At 39.7% G+C, this 16,939-nt stretch overlaps 1 protein-coding gene across 1 annotated transcript in view; it reads right to left on the reverse strand.

Annotated features, from left to right (window-relative positions):
• The window catches only part of LRP2 (LDL receptor related protein 2), a 197,597-nt gene that overhangs the window by 25,370 nt on the left and 155,288 nt on the right, over window positions 1-16,939 (reverse strand). Inside the window, exons 56-63 of the mRNA XM_070580081.1 lie at window positions 16,078-16,323; window positions 14,962-15,090; window positions 13,861-13,980; window positions 12,606-12,722; window positions 11,760-11,876; window positions 10,788-10,925; window positions 8,233-8,355; window positions 4,368-4,496 (exon numbers count right to left, since the gene is read on the reverse strand). Of these exons, the coding sequence (XP_070436182.1) occupies window positions 4,368-4,496; window positions 8,233-8,355; window positions 10,788-10,925; window positions 11,760-11,876; window positions 12,606-12,722; window positions 13,861-13,980; window positions 14,962-15,090; window positions 16,078-16,323 (1,119 nt within the window). The remainder of the gene's footprint in view (window positions 1-4,367; window positions 4,497-8,232; window positions 8,356-10,787; window positions 10,926-11,759; window positions 11,877-12,605; window positions 12,723-13,860; window positions 13,981-14,961; window positions 15,091-16,077; window positions 16,324-16,939) is intronic.

The raw sequence follows: 16,939 nt of genomic DNA on the forward strand, positions 1-16,939 counted from the left end.
GCTCACCCTCAGAACATCCAATTCTGGACTCCAGGACTATGAAGCCAGAGGCTCTGTACAGCTGTCATCATCTGCTCCACTATCTTTAATACTAATCCTATTGTGTGTGTGTGTGTATGTGTGTGTGTGTGTGTGTGTGCACATAAAGGACAGTGATACAGGTTAGAACAAAGTAACAAATACGAGGAGACTATAAAGTTAAAGAAGAGTATAATTTGTCTGACACTGACCAACTGAGATGGATAGATAGATAGAGATAGAGATATAATCAAGTGTTGGCCACGTAATCGTAAGTCATACAACTGCTATTAGAACCATAAACTGGCATACCTGGAAAGGAATTTTGCAACAAGTACGTATCAAGGACTTTGAAAATATTCATACTCTTTTACCCAGTTATTCCGCGTTAATAAATTTTCCCTCAAGAAGGAATAAAAACTGTATGTTATGATTTATGTTTAAGGTATAACATTATTAATAATGAGAAAATTTTTGAAACATCTTGAATGTACATTTAACAATAGGAAATAAATTATGGTATACTGTATTTTATCAAATCTAAGATGCCACTGATGTACTATTTTTATGTAACACTAAAATAGAAAAACTTTAGGACTTACATACAACACGTTATCAATTGTAAGATGCATCCTGATTTCAGAGATGTTAAAATGTGAAAATAAATATGTATCTTAGAATCAATGTTATGATTATCTACATAATTAATTGCTGTGTAATCATTAAATTCATGGTCTCAAACAATACTTTAACATGGGAAATATCTAAAGTAAAAACGGAGAAAAAAGATTGTAACACTATTTAGTATAGAATATTTCTTTAAAATTTTTTTAAATATTAAGAAATATTTTTGCACATTTATGTGCAAAAAATACAACAGAAGTACACCAAACTTTAAGATTAGTTTTCACTTAGTGATGTGATTCAAGTGATTTTTACTTTTGAGTATTAATATATTTCCTGGATTTTATAACTTTTCTCATAAAAAAAATAATTCAACCAATAGTTTATTTTCGCAGAGCCCATATGAATGACCCTTGTTATCTCTGTTGTTCTGGTGTCCAGATGCTCCAGGGCAGACTTTTAATAGCTCAGACTCCACCCAGACACTTCATTTGCTCATCATTGCCCCAAGTTCTTGTCTCTGCCAATATCTGTCCAAACCATCTGCCTTTCATTCTTGTCATTCTTGTCAGTTTTCTTCTTTTATCCTGAGTCTCCATCTACCCCTAAACCTAGGTCTTACAGGAAAGCTGACAAAGATGAACATAGATAGCGAGTGATAATGGGGGTAGCGTTGGGGGTGGTGGTTATCTCCGTAAGGAATTCAAGCTTCATCTATCTCTCAAATGAAATATCCCTTGGTCACAGCCTTCTGAATATTTTAGCTAAAGAGACTGTGGTATCTCCTGGCTCAATTCTTTCAAATAAAAATATATTTATATCTATCTGTCTTCTACAGTAGGCAATGAGGTGAACTTAGTCACTTTTCAGGGTCTCTTAGGGTACAATGATGACAAAAGTATATGTAGTTTGGACTAAAAACACTGAGTTTCGAAAAAGAAAAATAACCACAAAATAAAGCACAATGACATTCAATGGAATGCTCCCCTTGCAGTTCATACTTCAAAGCCATATATGGCCCCATGGCCGAGTGGTTAAGTTCGCGCACTCCACTGCGGTGGCCCAGGGTTTCGCTGGTTCGGATCCTGGGCATGGACATGGTGCCACTCATCAGGCCACGTTGAGGCGGTGTCCCACGCACCACAGCTAGAAGGACCCACAACTAAAATATACAACTATATACTGGGGGGATTTAGGGAGAGAAAGCAGAAAGAAAAAAAAAGAAGATTGGCAAGAGTTGTTAGCTCAGGTGCCAATCTTTAAAAAAAAAAAAAAAATCCATATACGTAAAAGCCTTATAATAAAGGTTTAGTCTGAGCTCTTAACAAGGACATATTGCTAAATAAGTCTATTAAGATTTTCTATTTCTTCTTGAGCCAGTTTCAGCATTTTGTCTTTCTAAGAATTTGACTATTTCACCTAAAGTGTCTAATTTGTTGGCATAAAGTTTCTCATAGCATTCTCTATCATCTTCTAACTTTCTGTAAGGTTGGTAATGACGTCTCCTATCATTACTCAATAAATGTGAACTATTTTTATTAACCTGAATAGCCTTGAGCCAGTCAAATAACCTCTCTGAGTCTCATGTGCGTAGTTAGGCTCTGTAATCTCCTCCCAGCTCTAAAATCTATAATATGATTAGAGGTCTCAGGAGGTAAAAATTTCTGGACCAAGTGCTCTGCTGAGTGAGGTGTACTCTTGTAAAGCAAGAGTCCTTAACAAGAGCAGAAACCACACAGTATTACGAGCTTCTTCCTCAAATTTGAGGACTTCTTTCGTTTGAAAACAATCAGCATTTTAATCCATATAACATCAGATTCCCTCAACCCAGAGATACTCTATTTATAAAAGAGACACTTTATATTCATTTTACGAAGAAAGAATAAGAACTACCAGAGAAACAGCAAGTCAATCACCTTTATAATCACATAAATCATATTTGCAATCTGAAGTTAACTTCTTTCCTTTATACCTCAATGCTGCTAGAAAAACAGTTAATATCTTTCCTTTCCTGATTTTAAAATATTTTTTAAAAAGCAAACATTTTTTAAAAAACAAACAACCTCAGTGATCCTGTTTAAAAGAAAAAGGAGAAGAAGGAGGAGGAAAAGGAAAAGAAAAGAAAGGCAAGTGGATTAGCAGCACCCAAGAATTGGTATTTTAAGTAAGAATTCTATGTCTCGGCCAAATTATTAGCCCACTGCAGTAAGACTGAAGTCCATATCACATTTCCACTTATCTGAAATGTGAATATCTGAAAAGAAATGCTGCTTCCATACCTAAATTAATGTCTGTGCTACTTGTTTCCTTTAAATAAACCCTGCTTTTAATTAAATGTAATTTGAATTAAAAAGCACTATAGTCAATTTTAAGCCTTTTAATTGGCATGGGCAGCTAAAAGACAAACCAATGTTTGACCCGAGCCCAACTTGGAAACACTCCAGACACCTGGAACCAATCATATATTAGTCTCTGGGCATCAGGACCCAAATCCACCATCCAGTTTTGCAAATCCTGTCATGTTCAAGCTTTTTAAATATTTAATTAACTCACTTTATTATGTCAAAAACTCCAAGCCTTGCTGAGAAAGTGTGTGAAATAAATGGCAAATCAATTCAATATGGCTGGGTATTCATCTTCCTTTGTAACCCACAGGAGAAAAGTTGCCAGGAAATCCCTGGGATGCCTCAGAAAAAAAGTGATTAAAGCCCAAGAAGTTGAAAGCACATGGAGCTAACTAAAGCAACTAAGTCACAGGCTCCTCGAGGTAGAAGAACTCCCTCCTTTTTCCTGTGAAGAGACTGAGGGCTAAAGACATCAGTACGCACCCAAAGTGGCACAGCTCGTGGCAGAGGAACTAGAGGCCAGCTCTCCCAGCCTGGAGTCACAGGACTGTTCAAATTCTGCCTCTGCCACTCTGTGTGACCTCAAGCAAGTTACTTGAGCTCTCTAAGATTTATTATTATAAAGATAGGCATAATAACAGTGATCCACTGGGGCTAAGCTGGGTGACAAATCAGATAACGTATGTGAAAGCATTTCATAGGAGCTATAAAGGACTATAAAGGTGTGAATTTTTAGCATGTCATTCCAACACTTCCATCACAGAATTGAGCTAGAATCATCCCTTGGTTATGTTCATCATCCTTTTCCTACACAAAGTCCCCCCTCTACTTTAAACATAAAAATAAATGTTCCTTCCAAGGTCCACTGTGACATTTCCATCCCTTAGACGCTCTTCCCCTAAGTGCCAAGGATACTGCATTTTGCTTAAGATGAAAAAATGTGCAGACTAATAGACAAAATACATAGCTTTAAGGTCCCAAGAGGCACCTAGTAAACTGAGAAGGGGATGTGCTCTGCAGCGAGGTAGGTGAGAGCTCAAATCCCGACTCAACCTCTTAATGGCAGAAAGACATGGCCAATATATTTAACCTCTAAGCCGGCTTCCTCACGTGTTTAAGAGAGAGCATGCATGCGAGAGAAAGAATACCTAACTCATAGGATCATTACAAGGATGAAATGAGATACCTTATGTAGTGTTTAGCACAACTTCTGGTATAGAATAAGTGCTCAATAACAGGTAGTTATTGGCTGGACTGCACTTCAGAGCACAAAATAAATTAAAGAGAAATATGTCATTATCAACTACGTTATGTTATTGCGTGCTGTCATTAGGTAAATCTGAGTCACTACAACAAAGTATGAACAAAGCATTTACTTACTGCAACCTGTTTCATCAAAATGGTCACCACAGTCATCAAAATCATCACACACCAGGTGCTGTGAAATGCAATGTCCATTGCTACACTTAAATTCATCTTCTTTACAAGGTCTAGGGGTCGGATCTGCACCTATAATTTAAGAACAAGTTAAAGTCAAACTTATTCTTCTGTGAAACAAGATGCTTCGCTCTGTGGCAGAGACACTTATTTCTCCCAAATAAGCCTGTGTTTCCCTGCATTATCCAGTCTCCCTTGCAGTTAGGTTGGGACCACGTGACTAGTTCTGTACAATGCATTATGAGTTGGAAGTGATATCGCAGGCTGAAGCAATTAAAAACCCACGTGCCTTCCTGCTTTGGCAACCTTGGAAGCCATGTGTTCAGGTGGCTGAGCTACAAGACGAAGGAGAGCTGTGCAAGCTGCATTGGCCTTCACATGAGTGATAAATAAGTCTCTGTTACATCACATCGCTGAGAGTTTGGAATTTGTTGGCAGCTAATATTAATTACCCTGGGTAATATATAAGTAGGGCACTTCCATAAGAAAACCTAAAACATTTGGCACTGGTTTCACAGTGAGGAGGCAAGTAATAAGGAAAGCGCTATTGGAGGCAGGAAAGACAGAGACCTGTGTTATGTAATGGCAAAGCATCTGGCAAAGCTTGGAAAAATTGGAAAGTAGACCACTTGCTTACCGAACTTCCAATCTAGGGAAAGAGACTGGAAAACAGAATGTTAGTAAGTGTGCATTGCTTGCCATTACCTGAGTTTGGCAAGATCTATAAGAAAGAGATAAGCTCAGGGAAGAACTGGTTGATTTACAAGTAGAAATTAAAGAAAATAAAGTCCATAAATTTGCAGCATGGGAAAAGCCAGTTGCATTTAGATCCCAAACAGTAAGAGTCGTGAGTTTAAAAGGCTTTGAGACACAAAGGCCCAGTAAAACCTCTTATTTGGATGAAATGACTGCCCATCAATTTTTCTAGATAGCCTGAATGTAACTGACAATCAGTTGAGACAAAGGTGCATGACGAACCGCCAGTCAGTATGCTTTTGAGAGTGAAAGCAGTACTATTAATAAAGCCACCAGGGCAACGGACATAAATCAGGACTGTCCTGGGACAACCTGTGTCACCTTATCCCAGTGGCATTTCAGAATTGCTGCAGACTGGTGATTGCAATGTCTCTAATTCTTTCTTCCCCCACGAGAATTATGCTTCCCCAGTTCTACCAATGTCTCCTGGGGTCAGGGGGCATAAATAAAGCTAGTCTATTAGTTTATGGGTCTCCAGACCAAGAGGAACCACATCTGGAACGGATGGCATGACTAATGCCTATGATCCAGAGTTCCAGATTTCAGTTACTGAATGGGACTATTAGTTACGTCCCTTGGGAAGGGGTTAAGGGTCTTCTAAGGATGGGAAGATAAGTGTAAGGAGATGTTTAGTGACACAAGGGTAAATTGTGGTAGAAATAATTGGTATTCACTATGTTTCCCAGTCTCCCTTACAGTTAGATTGGGGCCATGTGACTAGTTCCAACCAAAGGACTGTGACCTGGCGCAGCGTCTGTCACTTCCAGGCCCAGGAAGTTAAGAACCTGTGTGCCTTCTCCATTTCTCTCTTCTCCTGTCCCGGCAACCTTGAAGACTACGTGTTCCAGATGGCATAATTACAGGACAGAGGAGGGCTACCTGACCTTGATCAAACTTTACGTGAAGGAGAAATCAACCTCTGCTGTCTTAAGCCATTGAAATGTTACAGTTTGTCCATTGTGATGGCTAGGAGTGCTTTCTCTAACTAACATCCCGCTCCTTGGGAAGAATAAAAGTGTACTACCCCTTCTTTCCACTCTCAGATTTGACCACATGCTACAATTGTCTTGCTCCATAAAAAAGATGAAATCTTGACATTTGTGACGACATGGACGGACCTTGACGGTATTATGCTAAGCAAAGTAAGTCAGACAGAGAAAGCCAAATGCCATCTGATTTCACTCATATGTGGAAGATAAACAAACAAACAAACACAGAGACGCAGAGAACAGACTAGTGGTTACCAGAGGGGAAGGGGACAGGGGGAGGGCAAAAGGGGTAAACCGCACATGTGTATGGAGAAAGACGGCAACTAGACTTTTGGTGGTGAACATGATGTAGTCTATGCAGAAGTCAAAATATAATGATTTACACCTGAAATTTATATAATGTTACAAGCCAGTGCTACCTCAATAAGAAAAACAAATACAAAAACAAAAAAATGGGTATTAAAAATGACAAATGCAATTCTATGCAACTTAAATTTTTTTTAAATATGTTTACAAGGCAATATGTATAATAGATTCCATATATACATATATCCCTAAATTGATATCATACACATGAAGATTTAAGGATGTAAATGTTAGCAGTATTTTCTCCAGGTGGTGAGATTTCAAATCAGTTTTTTATGTCTATCTGTATCACCTTCGTGTGTGTGTGTGTAAGCACATACAACCTTTTTCTAAATTTTTTTTTTTAAGATTGGCACCTCAGCTAATATCTATCGCCAATCTTCTTCTTTTTTAATTTTCTTTTTCTCCCCAAAGTCCCCCAGCACACGGGTGTATATTCTGATGTAGGTCCTTCTGGTTGTGCTGTGTGGGACACAGCCTCAGCATGGCCTGATGAGAGATGCCATGTCCCCGCCCAGGAACCGAATTGGTGAAACCCTGGGCCGTGGAAGCTGAGTGCGCAAACTTAACCGCTCGCCATGGGGCCAGAACCCTACCCTTTTTTAAATTAAAGAAAATTGTGTTTAAAAAATGGCATTAGTAACAGGGGAAATGGAAAGAGAGGAGGGGAAGGAGAAACCTGCTCAAATTTTTTTTTGAGGCTTTATTTCTGGGTTTTCATCCTTTTGTGCTATGCCTCAAATAAACCTATTAACAATGTTATATGAACTACAGTTTCATCTCCGACAAAAAGAAGGGGAGAGGGGTACAAACGTGAACACTGCAATAGTGTCAAAGACCTCCTGACACACAGCCCCCTCAGAGATGAGAGTTGGCCTTGAGCAGTCTAAGGCCACAACAATACAAGAGATGGAAAAGAGAAGATTCAGACATTTATCTAAATTTTCCCAGATAATATCCTTATGGGAAAAAAACGGGAATTGGAGTCAGGGAAAATAATTTTCCTAACAGACTCTTTCTGGGTAAATTCAATTGTCCAGAAAATTAATCAACTCTCTCCTTCAATGGACAGATTATAAAACATTCTCAAAATGGAAAAGCACAGATTTTTCAATATCTAAAACATTAAATGCAGCCTGTTTGAAACTTCTATCTTAAAATAATCCATCATTTTTCTCTTCTAGGAAATGAAAGTTCATTTTGAAGAAGGATATTAGACAAGCTCTGCTAACACCAGTGCTGCCTTACTTAGTGTGATCTTTTCATCTGGGCATTGAGAAGTTGACATCCCTAGGTTAACAATTAGTAACTCTAGGCTGAAGAGGGACCAAACCCCATCTTTGAAAATAAATAAACCATTAATTTGTAGAGTGACTCAACCAGTATGTAGTGTTTGTTTTCATTTTCTTAAGAGAAAAGAGGAAAGAAAAGCTTATTGAATGCTTAAACCAAGACTAAAAATGGAGGAACCTGCCAACATCTGGCTCAAGTGAGATAGGAATAAGCAGGGAAGGGTTGCATCTGAGTCAATGTGTGTGTTTATAGAGTCTTGTAAAGAATTATGTCAGCAGAGATCTGCAGCCACAGGTACAGTGTGAGCCTCTATAGAACAAACTGTAATCCCAGAGGTCCATTTTGCAAACAGCAAACAATTTGGGGCCCTTAGTTTTCCCTTCTCCCTTTTGACTTTCGCTTACAGTTCTCCTTTTTCTCATCACTTCCATCTCCACAGTCATCGATTTGGTTACAGAGCTCATGACTATAAATACAGCGATTGTTGTCACACCGGAAACGGTTTGGTGATACACAGGTAACATTCACTGAAAGGAAAGATGGAAAAACAAAAGCACAAGTTAAGAGGAGAACATAAGTGTCAATATCTAAAACACTCACAAGCCAGTGCTAGGCTTGCTTCATTCATCCTTTCATTTGCTCATTTGATTAACCAATCCACAAATACATCTTGAGTATCTAGTACACACCACGGCACTGTGCTAGGCACCAGGTACAATGCAGAACAGGAAAGGTACAGTCCTTGTCCCCAGGGAACTTTCATTCTAGCAGAGAGGCAGACTTTGCAAATCAACCATTCAGTTACAACAGTAATATGAGCCACAAAGGAGATGTGCTATGAAAGCATCCACTGGGGGAGCCTGATGAAGATCTGGGGGAGGAGGGGTCAGAAGAGGCTTCACATGGGAAGATTCTGAGTCAGGAAGGAACATGGCAGGCATTTGGACCCAAATAAAGGTCTCTGTGGCTGACCACGGAATGAGGACAATGATGGCCATGAGGCTAGAGAGGATCATGAAGCTGGAGAAGCTGGCAGGACCACACATGGACTCTTATCCTAATAGCCAAAAGACCATTGTTTGTCCCTCTGACTGCAGTTGTCACTAAACCTCTAGAGCATAAGGTTTTACACCATGATGGACTTTCATTCCTGAATTCCCTCACCTCTTACATTTAAAGTTGATTTCTCACAATCAAACCCTGACTTACCTGTTGTCCAGAGTTAGATCTCTAGCTGATGCTTGTGCACCTGCAAGGAACCCAAGGGTAGAACCCAGCTCCCTTACTAGTTTGGTTCAGGGACCTGGTCCTCTATGCGTGTACCATGAATTTGGTAAACTGAACACACATACGTGTTCTTTCTTCTTCCACGTGGAGAACTTTAGCTGTTTGATTTTCCTTCTGCCTTTGCACCACACACAGGGAGCAAGAGGAGAGACTTGTAATGAGGTTGGTTGGAGTAAAAAAGTTAGATCCAAGAGCTGGTTGTTCAAAGTATTGTTTATAGGACTACTGCAAGAATTATTTGCTGTGAAAGGCAAGTGCAACATTATGAAACCGTGTTGGTCACTTTCTAATGTGGCTGTGTCTCTGCCTCTCCAAAGTTTAATTTTATTAGCTATGGGCACTTTGTCTTAGAGAGGGAAGCAACTTCCTGAGGACTTCTTTGAAAGTTACACTTGCTTAAGATATTTTTCAAGATGCCTCAAGTTAAGAACAAGACAAAACACGGTTAGTTCCTAACAAGAAAAGAGGTGGCAAGAAAAAGGTTGGGATGCCACTGTGAAAATATAATGTACGCTAATTAAAGTTCTCTGAAAGGAAGAAAATACTCTGATACAGTATTTTCTAGAGTCAAACCCCCAGGCTAAAAATGAGTAGCGATGAATCTAAGAAACAACGGAATAGGCGACGTGAACTTCAGAAGCAAATTGCAGCTGAGTCAGACTGAGAGATAATCAAGAGCTCCAGCAGGGATGGTTCTGGGGGTGATTTCTCCTGTGTTGAGGGCTTTTACTTACACAAAATTCTTAACCTTTAGCTTGCATCAGGACCACTTGGAGGACTTGTTAACACAGAGATTTCTGGGCCCCACTGCGAGAGATTCAGATTGGATAGGTCTGGGGTAGGCTCATGAATTTGCATTTCTAACAAGTTCTCAAGTGATACAGATTCAACCAGTAGAGCAATGACACTTTGAGAACTACATCCTAGTGTCTCTCCAATGACTCAAAGCATGTGGCTTTGATCAGGATCGAAACAAAACCCAATCAGTAGTTCTCAACCGGGAGACTAAATTGAAGCTAAGGAGCTTTTCCAATATATGTTTGTCCAGGTCCCATCCCTGGGGATTCTGGCTCATCACGTCTAAGCCTAGGGTGGGGCCAGGGCATGTGATTTGAAACACCTCTCCCCAAGTGGTTCTGATATATACCCAAATTGAGATTCACTGGTTAAAAAAAATAAACATGCATCATACAACAGAAGGGAATTAGATGGCCTTGAATTACAATGTAAAGGGAAGTGACTTTATAGATTAACTACTCTTGAAATTTCCTAAAGGTGTTCTAAGAAGCTGTAGGGGTTTGGAGGAGGTGCTTTGAGGAGCACGGAAAGTAGACCGGAGCAGGAGAAGTGCAACAGCTCTACCCCAGTCAGACCTCAACCACGACAGATCTGCCTCTATGCATGCACGTTGGATTTCCAAATAAGAGTTCTTTTGAACAAATTGTTTTCTAAGGCCATAAAATGTTTAAAACCATGGATGTTTGCCCAACTTTCCCATGTTCCAAAGAAAGAACTAAGCTAGAAGGCCAAGTAAAATCACAGTCATGCAGATCATGTGTCCAGTACTCAAAAAGTATACAACTGCCCTACAGGATCACACGCTCCACATAAGAAACACTGAGATTTTGCCAGACAACGCTATTCCCATTCACTCTCTCTCTCTCCCACTTACAGCACAGATGAAGTTCTTCATCAGAGCCATCACCACAGTCGTCGTCCCCATCACATTTCCAAGATAACTGGACACAGACATGATTTTTACATTCAAATTCAGTAGCCGGGCAGTAGGCACCATTGGGAAAGCGAGTGGCTGTTGGTGGGGAGAAAACATATTCAAATTATTAGAAAAAGTTACTAGTTTTGGAAAGCTAGCTAGCTTTCCATTTCTCCTTTATCACCTGCTCTTCCTTATTCATTCAGATGTAGTGTGGCCTTAAACTGTCTGAAATTCCGATGGAATATTTCTTAAGACAGTGGTCCAAGCTCAGTTTTCAATGACGTGAGTCATTCTGTGGATAGCACTGGACTTCCTCTTTATAGGCAAGTGCAACTCTTCAGCTGTATCAGCACTGGTTTTACCCATCATCCATTTATATAGACTCTTTAAAACCAGGTTTTAAGATGTGGCAACCATATCATCAATGATATCTGCCATGGATAATCATCAACAGTTAATATTTATTGAGTGATTCATAAAGATTAAAATGTGAATGATCATGTTGACTTTACATTTTTAAATAACTTTTCATATGCAATGATGCAATTCAGAAAACTTCTAATGCTGTAAATTCAGTACGTTCTAATACCCCATCCAAGTTCTTCATATCCCTATATTCATTGCTCAAATATCCTTCTTTTATCCACAATGTTTTTATCCAATTAATGATTTGCATAATAACTGATAATATACAAATACTTTGGTTAGTCCATATACTTAATATATTCTCTATGCACAATATTGTTAACGAAAAGCGCTTGAATGACTATTGTGAAATATATGGACATGGTGACTCAAATCTCGGGTGAACTGGTCATTATCAATGAATGCTGAAGAGAAAATACCTATGGCCTTTTAATCGAAGAAGTGGTGGCTGATGGGGGAGGTGGTTCAGATAAACAGTGCCACAGGTATCTAGCAACTTACGACAAGCGGCTTCATCAGAAGAATCAAAACAGTCGGCGAATCCATCACATTTCAGCTGATCAGGCATGCAGTGTCCACTATTACACTGAAAATACCCAGGATGGCAGGTTCTCATGTCTGAAGAGAAAAGATTGGCATTCTCAGAAGGCCTTTCCATTCTCAGACAGGCATTAGCTCCATGGAGTGTTGTAAGTACTCCATCACATTCCTGTCCACACCCCGTGACTGGCTCACAGCAAACCCACAACTTGTCGTTAGCGAGTAAATGAACTCTCAAAATTCACACCTTCCCTGTTAAGATATGGAGATGGAAGTACCTATTTCTCCACTATTAAATAATCTTTAGCTCTTAAGTTTTTCCTCAGAAATCTCAATCCCCCAACTTTGAATGTTTGCTGATTTTTCTCAGATCCAACCCTTAATCAGTCAAGAGTTATAAAAATTACTTGGAGTTTATGATTACTATTCTAATCCTGTGACCTCTACACCAGGGAGCTACTAGGGCCACTTTCTGGGGAATAGTAGGAAGAGCAATGTTTTTACTTTCTTTTGAAGGGCAATGCAGATTAAAGTCTGCTCCTAGGAAATCTTTAAGTTCAAATGAGATTTTTTAAAAATCTCTTGCTATTTTCCACTATTACTATTGATCTAGACTGCTATGAGTTAAAGATAAAGCATAGAAAATACAGAGCAGAAGGTACTGTTTAATGCTATGGTTTATATATTAAACAAATTACACAAAAATCACGTTACTCTAGAAAACCTTACAAACACAATTGAAGTACAAATATGCTGATCCTAGTACATGACTCTATGGAAAGCCTCTCAAAAAACTTCGACAGTTACCGCAATCCCGCTCATCTGAGTTGTCCCCACAGTCATCAAAATGGTCACAGATCTGTCGAGAGGGAATGCAGCTCTGATCACCACATCGAAACTCACTCTCTGTGCACTCTCGGGGGACTGAAAAGGAAAGCCACGTGGCCATCAGTGGGCACCAGGAATCATACACAGGAGACAGGCTTGTGAGTTAGCTTAAGTGCCCTCAGCACCCAATGCCCTCTTGTATCCCAGAGACCTGCTTGGGCAGGCTCTCCATCCTCCAAAAATAGACCTTCCACCTCAACTTTAAGTCTGTAAAGAATGGCCTTTATTAAGAGGTTTGTCCAAAGGTGATTTAATCTCAAGATAACTTGATTTCATGAAACTCTAGATAACCTCCTATAGGATTCAACATAAACTTTCTTATAAGCAATAAACTGCCAATTAGATTGCCCTTTTGTATAAGAAGTTTTTAGGTGATATTGGCAGGTGTAATCAGCATCCTGATTCTCTCAATTTTCTATTCTCTCATTTTTTACATCCAAAAGCTGACTAAAGTTAGAATGTATTTCTTTTCAGTCCCTCTGAATTTGACATATATCATGAGTCAATGATGTATGTTCAGGCCTAGGCCTCATTAAAGTTGTTTTCAAAATACACTCAATTATTCAGGACTAAGTATCTAACCTTTGACTGTCTTTCCAAGACCTCCCTGTCCAATTCCTTGTAGTCAGCACCTTCACTGGGAGAGAAGAACTAAAACCTGACCTGTCATTTGACCATTAGACCTCTTAAAATAGTCAGCTATTCCAGGAAGGATGACAATCCAAAATACAAGTTCTCTTTCATCTGCTATTAAGGCCATTTTGGGGCAAGAGCTTAAAAAGCAGGGTCTTTGGGTTAGCACCTTTCCTTTCTGTACTTCTCTTGGTCCTGATTTTCTGCTTCTATTCTATTTATTTTACTATATTTGCCCTTTATTGTAAGTCAGCTCAAGTTCTTTTTGGAAAAAAAAGTTGGGTGTAAACAAATTCAACAGACAAAAGACATACTTGGGCAAACATCTTCCTCCCAAAGCTTGATTATAAACATCTCAGAAGGAGATGCTTATGTCTTTAGTTAAAGAAAAAGTAGAAATGTACCAGTCAGCAGAAAGCAAGATGTCAAGTAGCTGTCGCCGTACCCTTTGAGGATGAATGGCATAGACAGTTGAACTAAGGACAAAGAGCAGACATCACAGCTCTGGGAGCACATAAGGATGAGAGAATCCTGAACTCACCACAGTCTTCCTCATCTGAGTGATCTCCACAGTCATTGTGCCCGTCACATTTCCAGCGAAGAGGGATGCAGCGGTGATTTTTACAGCGGAAATCTCCCACAGGGTTACACGTCATCTCCTCTGCAGAGTAGTCATTGCAAAGACTTCAGAAGCCAATGGTCAAGAAATACCAAAGTAGTACTGGCTTCCTTGTAAGACAGTCTGAGAATTATGCTACCGTATTCTCAAAACTCCCAGAAAGAGGAATGCCAGCACTATTCACTGCCAAATTCCTCTTTTTGCTAACCTGAACCTATCCTAATGCTTGAAACTAGACCCACTCTCTTTTGTAGAAACTGTTCAAAAAATGAATTGGTATCTGGCTTGTAATTCACAACAAAGGCATAGAAAGGAAGTTAAGTGATGCCACCAGCGAATACAACATTTCCAACACATTGTCTTTAGCTGATTAGATTCAGTGTTATTATTAAAATAACATTATTTTCCTTACCTCTCTCCCAACTAAATCTAACACACATATTCATAGACGTTTTGATTTCAAGTTAGCGTATGCCTAATCTTGACAAATTCCATTAATTTGTTTGGCCTTTTATCCATAAATTCTTTCCTAGTTGCCAGAATGACTACAGCTGTCCAATAGATGATATGGAAAGTCAGAGAGACATTCAGAATATGAAAGTCTCCAAATAAAAAAATTCTGATTTTGAAATATTCTCTTTAGCAACAGACACCAAATCTTTTCTCTACTCCTCCTATCAATTTCTATCAGTCTATAAGATCAGACAAACAATTTAAACTTGTCAAGTATAAATAAGATTCTACCTTCGGGAGAAATTACACGTTCCTAATATCTTAATAATGTCTTCCCCACTATAGTATCCTTTGGGATGAGATTTTGGGTAAGATGATATAAATTAAACTCCCACAATAACGTGTAAAACGCTATAAAAATATAGCATAGTATTAGAAGAATCAATAGATGGCCCTTTTTCAGAGGTAAACAAAGAAAGATGACATGCAAATCCACTCTCATCCTCTAATAATGGCACTTGACACTTAAGTTTTCTTGTCCCTTCCCAACTCCCCTGCAGCCTCTCCTACCACAGCCTTGCTCATCACTGTTGTCCCTGCAGTCATTGAAACCATTGCACACAGCCCACTGTGGGATGCAGCGGTAGTTCGTTCTACAGCTGAATTCCGTATAGTTGTCACAGCGATGGGCAGCGCTCACTGAAAAGAGAAGAAGTAGCAAAGTCAGGACTAAAGCCTCAGTCCTCCCAGGAAATGCCACCAAAAGACATCTTTCCATTGTCATATTTAGCATGTGGTGCTGAGTAACAATTACCCTGTCACCAGCTAAATTGATTTTGGCAACATGTGTCTGTTTTAGGTGTGATCTGTTCACCAAGAGCAGAAAGATAGAGTCCTAAGTACTTTTCCTGGAAGATTGGCCCTGAGCTAACATCTATTGCCTCCTCCCTTTTTTTTTTTTTCCTTTTGTCCCCAAAGCCCCAGCACACAGTTGTATATCCTAGTTGCAGGTCATTCCAGTTTCTCTATGTGAGATGCTGCCACATCATGGCTTGATGAGCAGTGCATAGGTCTGCAACCAGGGTCCAAACTGGTGAACCCTGGGCCACCAAAATGTAGCATGTGAACTTAACACTCAATCACTGGGCTGGCTCCAATAGAGTCCTAAATTTTCTCACTATATCAGTACCACTCACTCATGTCGCAGTACAAAATTGGGGTGGGGGGTGCTGGGGGAGACTAGGTTTGAAGTAAAAAAAAACCTGGGTTGAAGTATCCGCTCTGCCACTAAACAGAAATGTGACCATGCACTTAAGGTGAGCCTCAGTTTTCTCATCTGTAAAATGGGAATTGGTAACACTCACCTTCCCTACCTGATAATGTTTCTCTGAGGCTCAAATGAGAAAGTACTAGATATACAAAATGTAAGTTCTTGTTGGCATATTCTGGACAGTTAGACATTCAATGTATCAAGAAAAGGAATCACCCATTTCAGAAAAAGGGTCTGGTTCAACCTACAAGCCATATAGCTATATGTTGCCTGCAGTGCCAGAGTTAGGAGGGAGAATCAAGAAGGAGTACCCCGTGGGGCTGAAGCAGAGGACTCCACATCCTCTCTCAGTCCACACAGAGGTTCTTTTTGTTTCCTGCTCCTGGTGAGGCCACGCTCCTCCCACAGGAACTTACTGCATTCCTGGATGGGCTCATCTGAGTAGTCTCCACAGTCGTTGTCTACATCACACTTCCAGTTCTGAGGGATGCAGCGGCCATTGGCACACATAAAATAGCCCGGCTGGCAGATCCTCCTGGCACAGTGGGAACTGTCTTCATCTGAGTTATCCTCACAGTCGTTCTCTGAGTCACACTGCCAGGCTTCTGGGATGCAACGTTTGTTGGCACACTGCCATTCATTGGACTCACACTGGTGATGCTCTGCAAGCAGGGTCATTTGGTTATCAGCCTCGAAGTTGTCAGGAACAGAAGCTCCTAATTTACACCAATCAATCCTGGAGAACTCGATGGTAATTTCTTTTTGGAGGATTTATGTCCTAATGCACTTTTATCGGCTAGTTAGCACATGGGCACTTATTCCTTTGACTATTACTGTCTCCTAAATTCTTAAATATCTTTTTCTTGCATGCAGTACTAGAGGATAAAAATTGAATCACTGATGGCCTACTAAATTCACCTTCTCCTGTCCCTTTTCTTCTAATGGACAATAGTTTCCAAACTTTGGTTTGTTGCTGTTGTTGATATGTTGTTTTTAGTTTGGAGGGTTTTTGGAGGGGAAGCTTTTTAAAAGTGGAAAAATAAGTAAATGCTACAAGAGAGAGTCTTTATTTAAAATGAGGGTGGGAAACCCTCATTTTGCCCTCAGCATTAGCTCTCAAGGAGGGTTCTATGTATCACATATGGTAAAGAACCACCAATATAGACAACTTATGATTTACCTCAACCATTTTCCTTGTAGAGACCTTAGAATTTCAAAAAATACTTTATAAAAATAGATATAGGATGAATTCTGAGTTTTCTCCTAGGACTTTGGATG

The sequence above is a fragment of the Equus przewalskii genome, chromosome 17, assembly GCF_037783145.1.
Source record: "Equus przewalskii isolate Varuska chromosome 17, EquPr2, whole genome shotgun sequence".
NCBI classification, from domain to species: domain Eukaryota; kingdom Metazoa; phylum Chordata; class Mammalia; order Perissodactyla; family Equidae; genus Equus; species Equus przewalskii.